The sequence below is a fragment of the Cyprinus carpio genome, chromosome B11 (assembly GCF_018340385.1).
Source record: "Cyprinus carpio isolate SPL01 chromosome B11, ASM1834038v1, whole genome shotgun sequence".
In the NCBI taxonomy this organism is placed as follows: domain Eukaryota; kingdom Metazoa; phylum Chordata; class Actinopteri; order Cypriniformes; family Cyprinidae; genus Cyprinus; species Cyprinus carpio.
Window position 1 is genome coordinate 2,252,547 of NC_056607.1, and position 7,500 is coordinate 2,260,046.

General features: G+C 39.1%; 1 protein-coding gene across 1 annotated transcript in view; it reads left to right on the top strand.

Moving 5' to 3' along the window:
- LOC109103539 (peroxisome proliferator-activated receptor gamma-like) overlaps positions 1 to 7,500 on the top strand; it is a 30,784-nt gene that overhangs the window by 5,322 nt on the left and 17,962 nt on the right. The window contains exons 2-3 of the mRNA XM_042733540.1: positions 6,796 to 7,083; positions 7,342 to 7,500. The exon at positions 7,342 to 7,500 is cut by the window's right edge and continues 11 nt beyond it. Of these exons, the coding sequence (XP_042589474.1) occupies positions 6,796 to 7,083; positions 7,342 to 7,500 (447 nt within the window). The remainder of the gene's footprint in view (positions 1 to 6,795; positions 7,084 to 7,341) is intronic.

The window sequence follows — 7,500 nt, forward strand, 5'->3', positions numbered from 1 at the left end:
TAACATGTTAAAAGTTTTAGATTTCTCTTTTGTCACAATCAGAATATACTGTCAGCAGACAGAAACAAATACATTTTCACCTATTTTATTTAATACAATGTTGTATGAAATCAGGCAAGTTATATATGAACAAACCCTCTTTAAACCCCTTCAGAGTATAGATAGGAATAAAAATGAAAAAGTGCAGCTGAAGTGGAGATTTTTGATTTTGGAATATGGCCTTTAAAGATATGTATTGTAATTAATATCTACAGACACAAATAGATAAAGTGCCACAAAAGAAACACTTAAAAGTGTATTCTTTCCACTAGTCTGAAAAAAAAGAAAAAAAAACTCATGAAAAGCCAGAAAGCCCAAAATCACAAAATTGACAGATGCATGAACAAAACAGTGTTTTTGTCCGTAGTGTCTCGCCTAAAAACTCACTCAAGGGCCGTAAACATTAACAAATTACTTCAATCAGTCCACACTTATCAGCTATCTTGACTTTATTAAGACAGCTGGAAGTTTCAGACGTCACGTGAACAGCCTAATTTTACTTTTGGCTGTGTGTGTCTGTTCATTAGAAGCTGTGCTCGAATGCGACGCTGTTCTGTGAAGAGAAGTGGAACCAGCAGAGCTCTGAGTGAGAGTGAAGCAACAGGAAGTCATCTGGCTAGCCTTACACCTCACAGCAGGGCCACATGATACTTAGCTGTCTGCACTTTTGCTGAGAGCGTGAAGTGTCAAAACCAGCCCAAAAAAATCCTTCAGTTCCTGTTCACTTTAATGTAACCACAGAAATAGCCACTCGCCTGCCCATTCGCTGAAGTCAAAAGTTCAGTGTACATAATCGACCCGAATCGTCCGGGATCTTACCTCAGGAGAAGCTCCCGGCTCCGGAGGGTGAGCTGTAGTTCCTGCATGCTGTTTTTTAACATGTCTTGCTTTAGGTGCGGTGTTCATGTTCCTTTTAAAACTGTGAATTGAAACTGTCAAATGGCTATCTTCACAAATGGTCTTTGGCTATCAACCAAAGTGTTGAGATAGCGAAAAGATTTCATAATTAAATGGCAGACCAGTGTTTCGCAGCAGTTCTTCTTGTAAATCCAAATAAGCAAGTCAGTAAAGAGAATTAGGGAATGATGATGCATAGGTCACCCTAAAAAATGAAAAATCAGTCATCGTTTATTCATCCTCATGATGCTTCAGCGCAAAAGAGAGAGAGATTTAGAAGAATGCTGATATAGTGTTAAAAAAGTATAAAAATAGAATGAAAGTTTTTTTAGTTACTGTTGACGTCCACTGTATGAAGAAAACACACTGATACTTTTCAGTAATATCTTCTCTTATGTTACACAGAAGAAAGAAAGTCATACAGTTTAGTCATTCTAAGAATTTTCATTTTTGGGTGAACTATCACTTTAAATGTTTTCAGAAGAATTTCATTTTATTGGCCACCATTCATTCATAATAGTTGAGGTTTCAAAAAAAAAAAAAAAAAAAAAAAGTGTGGGTGGTATATATCGTAAATACTGATGATTTGTAATATCTTATGCCCAAAAGCACTGTGAAAACCCCCGCTGAGCTCACTTTTGAACACGTCAGAAAAATAAATCAGGGTCCACTCATGCCATGGTTGAGGGATTTATGCCAGCCTACATAAAATGTGGTCAGAAACAAGTGTGACCTGCATCAAAGCGGCACATGTGTGCTGCGCAAAATCAGTACCAGCCGAGTGGGCGGCCAGACGACTTTATAGTCTGGTAGAGACTCATAGTGAGAGGGCAGGGGTCAGGCTTCAGCGTGGAGGCGCTGAGGTCAGGAAGTCATCTGTTTCTGTGTCTTCTGCCCTCCCTGACAAAGCTTTGAGGTCAGGCTGGGTCCTCCCCTCCCCGTCCTGCTTCTGAGGAAAGAGCTTCAGGTGACTTCATCTGCTCACTCTCACACTCATCTGCTGCTGTTCGTTCTGCAAAAGGGAGAACTCTTTGTGCAGCTCTTTCAGTTGCAACCAAGTCGAACATTCAAAACTGTCTTGTTGACACGATGATGAATATGCAGAGTGACAACGAGAGCTTCACAAGACAACACACTGACAAATAAAATGTGTAGAAACTATTTTCACTTGTAAATGTCACAAATCATTGCACAGAAACTGTAAGTTACACACTCAGTTAAACAAAGACTGAATTTGAGATTTCTTGTCAAATGTAGTCCAGTAATCTTTATATTAACTTTATATATAAAATCTTTTAAGTGCACACTTCTACTATGGCGTTTTAGGTCTTTCTGGAGCTTTACACGTTGAATGAACTGTGTAGGGGAAAAATTTTTGTGTATTTAAAATTTTTTTTACAATTTACAATAAGATTCATTCGTTATCTAAATTAGTTAACACGAACTAAGAGTAAACGATACTTCTGTAGCATTTATTAATCTTATTTAATGTCAGTTTCAATCTTTACTAATGCATTATTAAAATCAAAAGTTGAGCAGTGTGCATTAACATGAACTAACAATGAAAAACTAACTAACATTAACATAGATGAATACTGTAATAAATGTATTGTTCGTGTTAGTTATTACATTACCGAATGGAGACTCATTGTGAAGTGTTACTGATGAAATAGCTGAAGGTCACATTTTGTCCCATATAATCAGAACAGTTCAGAGAGATGCGTATTACAAGAACCTGAGAGAATAAGAGTTGCGCCCTTTTCTCAGATTTTGAGAAGTGTTATCATTCGTAGAATTGGCATTGGGAATCTTTCAAGGAAACAGAAGTGGTTTCTGTCTGTGGTAGAGCTCCTCCGTCACTCTGAGCCTGAATGCGGACGAGCAGGTTCTTCTTGTACACGCTTTTAACGTCCGCTGCATTATTTCAGTGCAGCCATTTAAAAATCACACACGAGATGAAACGTTAGGAGGTGACCTTCATATTTTCCTGGATGTTCTCGGAGGGTGATCTCTGATCGTCTGAATGTTTAAACTTGAAGGAACCATTATTTTGGGGTGGGGGGGGGGGTCTTTTTTGCTGGACTCTGTGAAAACGTTGTTGCCTCATTCTTTTTCGACTTGGCGTTTATTTGATGTTCTTAGGAAATATCAGTGAAAAACATTACAGTCCTGTTGCAACAGTGTCCCTGTGGAAAGGATTTCACATAACAGACTGCTCTGCTTGATTCACTAACATCAGCAGTGAGCACCTCAGTATAACACTGGCTCACAGTTTAATCACTGAAGGACAGTGTGCGTGTCGGGTTCATTAGAGATGTGCTGGTACTTTACTCTGGGATCAGTCTGACAAAGACATACTTTTTTTCAACAAATATAACATATTAGCTGTTTATTAATGCTTATAAAGCACATATTCTGCATTATACCTCCCTAATCCAGTGCCTAAACATGCTGTAAATGAGGAGTTCATTAATGGTTTGGATTAATGAATTGGATCTGTTTTATTATCAGAAGCAGTGAGCTGTGGTTTTAGGGATGGCAAGACTGTTTTTCTGAACCCGTGCCTGCAGTTCTTCAAGTCGATGTCTAGTTTTGAGTTTAGTCTGATCTTCCACATTCACTGCAAGATCAGACTTGGTTGAAGGACGCAGCGCTGAAATCTGTCCATTAAGGGTTGGTTCACGTGGTGTTTGTTGTCTTTTGTTGAGATACAGGGCATTAACTTGACAATTTGTCATGTATTGTTATGCTCCACTCGCACGTCATATCGCTGCAAACAGTTTGGGCCAATGAGCCGTACGATACTTGAGCGCGCCATCGTTTCTCAGAGTTATGTAATGAAGAATCTGAGTGCTGGCTGCTGATAATATAGTAGACACAGAAACACTGCGGTGTCACAAATACAGCCTGACCTTATATTTCGATGGGCTTGTGGTTTCTACCAAAATATCTCTAGGTTTTCAACCACTCGAGTCAAAGGAGTAATGTAGGAGAGTTTGTCTCACTAAACTACATTTCTGACAATGCTGCGAGATCTTTTGCCAACTGGAGCAAATGATGTTTATCACATTTCAAAACTGACATGTTATGAACGGAAACTTTGCCTTTTACTAAGAATAGACAGTCCTACAGCTCGCTGGATCAAGACAAGCTCTTGTCCCTAATGACAAAATGGACATGGGGTCAGTCGAGGGAATAAGGACGTGTCAGACCTGATGGTATCGGGATGGTCATCGGGAAACATTCCAGGTATTTCGCCGAATACTTCGTTAGTTGTGTTGCATTGAAAGCTGCTGTTCCAGTCTGGCGATGAAAGATTTTTGGGTGGGAAACCTTTACATTTAAACCACATTCGTGTCATCCGGACAAGACCAGAACTGTTTAATCTGTGTCAGTGACAGGCTTTATCCCTGAAAAGGGCACTTACTGGTGTAGGCCTTGTTCTGGGGGAAGAAATATTGGAGAATCGAGCGGTTCTGGTTTTACACAACCAGAGACCTTGATTATGTACAATTCTGCAGAGGGTCGATAGAGGAGGCCGAGCCAGTTTGTTATTGATGGGTTAACCATGTTAGACTTCGGTTTATTATCAACTACAATCTTTTTTCTGTGGCTTCTATATATATAACACATCTGCCTCTCTCTGAAGCATTTACAGAAGAGCCTGCGTCTTAAAAAACAGCAGGTTTAAAACATTCAGATTTCTGAGGTTTCATAACCTCATTTCTCTCCGAGCACGCTCTAAACCATCGACTTCACTAGCAGGTGACTGTACAAACATTGCAATACAACGCCCTTCAAGGGATAGGCCCTGCGATGTGTGCCTGTCTCGAAGAATTCAGTAAACCAAATCTGTGCTGTTAAACACAATAAAATGAAGACCAACAAAACAGGAACGCAGGACCCATAACAGACGTGTGACATCACACTACAACACTACTGCTGTAGATGATTCATATTCATGCATCATATCATAGTAATATTTGCATTTTAGAGGCAGACTTCATTATTTCTGCTAAAGGAAGACCAGAGAACAGCTTTGAGGGGCAGTAACCGCAACACAGAGACACGTTTTTCACCAAGCAGCTTGGTTTTTAGTCATCAGCACAGCAGTGCAGTGATGCTTTTAAAGCAAGCTGAGGTGTGTGTTTCTGTGCTGAGCTGAAGATGATGGACTCAAACAGATCAGTGTTTTGAAAGAGGCACACTTTCTACAATGTCTTACTCATTGTTTCTGTAGATTACATTTGGACAGTCAAAAGCAATTTAAGAATGAAAAGCTTACACACATTGATCATCCTCACTTGAGCGTGCCTCAGCACTGTAGCTGGACAATGTCCAAGGTCAAATCAGATGTGCTAATAGCCTCCTGATGTATTGATATTGTTTACAGAACAGCAGAAAACTTCATCAGTAGCTCTATTGGGATTTTTATAGCTTCGTTTACACCTGATAGACCAACTTACAGCCAACTAGCAGGTTTTTTTCTTCAGACAAACACTGTCTGTGCCGTCTAAATGTGGTGGTATGTTCACACCGTGAGCGTCTTGAAGTCTGAGTGTTTTTACACCAGGAGCGGAGCTCATCTGCACGTTGGCTTGATATCTGCAGGGTTTTGACACGTTATAAAGTGTAGCCTTTGGCCTGATTTCATTTCTTCACATTCTCTTTGAATGTTTTCTCAGATGGCATTCAGAGGTTTTGCACATGTTCATATCCTATTAAAGTGTGCATTTGTATTCATCTGAGACAATAATGACCATCACACTGTCAAATAAATGTGCCAGAATTAGTCAGAATTTTTTTTTTTTTTTCATTAAAAAAAACAAACAACAAAAAAAAACATGTACTTACTATGGCTCTAGGGTTAAGATTTGCTTTAGTGTTCGTTGTTTGTATTTATGCTTAATCACTGTAAATACATGCAACATATGTAACAAGGGCCCAATTAAAATAAAGTTACCATTTTTAATTATTTAAATGTAATTAGTTTATTGTGACAGTAGTAACTCTACAGTAAAAGAGGTAATTTAAGAGCTATTTCTACCTGATTTAACCAATAAAACTTGGTTAAAAAAAAAAAGTTTTGTTGGTATACACTGATGTATATAAGTTGGTTAAATGATGTTAAATAATATTTTCAACTTAAATGAAACTTGATGCCTGAATTTTTTTATTTTTATTTATTTTTTTTTTTTTTTGTGAGAATTTACCATGGTAAAATAATCATAGTAATTTTACTTACAGAGCTTCTTGCTTAACATCAGTTACTTGACTTTTGTCAGATTTTATTTGACCTTGAACATGGTCCAGCGACAGCACTGAGGCTTAAAGCGTAAAAACATATCATCATAACAATCACAAATATATCACTTAACATATTAAATCAAGCATACTTAGCACACCTAATAAAATATATGTTTGCATTTTAATTTGACAGTTACAAGATTGTCAAATGTAACTGACTGCTCTGTAAAAACAGAATACATTAGTTACATTTAAATATTTATAAAAGAAAACGTGTAACACTTTGTTTTAATGTGTCCTTGTTACATATCTTGCATGTATTTACTATATTTATAATGGTAAATTATGCATAATTACAAGCAACTAAGGTGAAACCAAAAAACTCAAAGTAACTACATATTGTTAATTAATATTATATAGTTATATATGTGTAATTACACTGCAATAAGAACACATTAAAAGAAAAAAAACATTTTGTCTGCAGAGATGGGAACAAAAAAGCCATGACACACCAAGCGTGATGTAGCTTAGGAGAATGCAGTGCTGTTGATGTTCTCAGTAGAAGGCAGGGTTGCCTTTGGCCTCATTCTGCGGTTGGTCTGTGTTTGGCAGATATGGTGGACACGCAGACGTTTGCCTGGCCCGTGGGATTCGGCCTGAGCGCTCTGGAACTGGACGAACTGGACAACAGCTCGCACTCGATGGACATGAAGCCCTTCTCCACGCTGGACTACACCACCATCTCCGGCATCGAGTACGAGCCGAGTCCGGCGCAGAGCGAGGCGCCGCACATGATGGATCTGACACACATGTACAGCTACAGAGCGCAGGAGAACTACAGCATCTACAGAGCGCAGGAGAGCAGCTACACGGCCGAGGAGAGCAGCTACAGAGCACAGAGTACGCTTCACTTCCACCTGTGTTCTGTGATGAGGATCAGATCACATCTCTGTGTGCAGCACAAACATCTCACTGCATTATTACAATTAATGGCCAAATGAATGTTTGGAAATGTAAACTGATATTTCCTACTGACACACTACAGCACAAGATAGAAATATCTGACTTAAAACCATTTGTATCTGCTGAAGAGACTAGTGCTTCACTGTATTTTGCTTGAACTCTTAATCTAAACTGCTCCCTTTGATTCGTTTCCAGATTCAATCAAACTTGAACCTGAGTCTCCTCCGCAGTTTGTGGAGAACAGCCTGTCGTTTTCCAAAGCTCCTGAAGATGCGTCCGGCTCAGTGTTAAACATCGAGTGTCGTGTGTGTGGAGACAAGGCCTCGGGCTTCCATTACGGCGTTCACGCCTGCG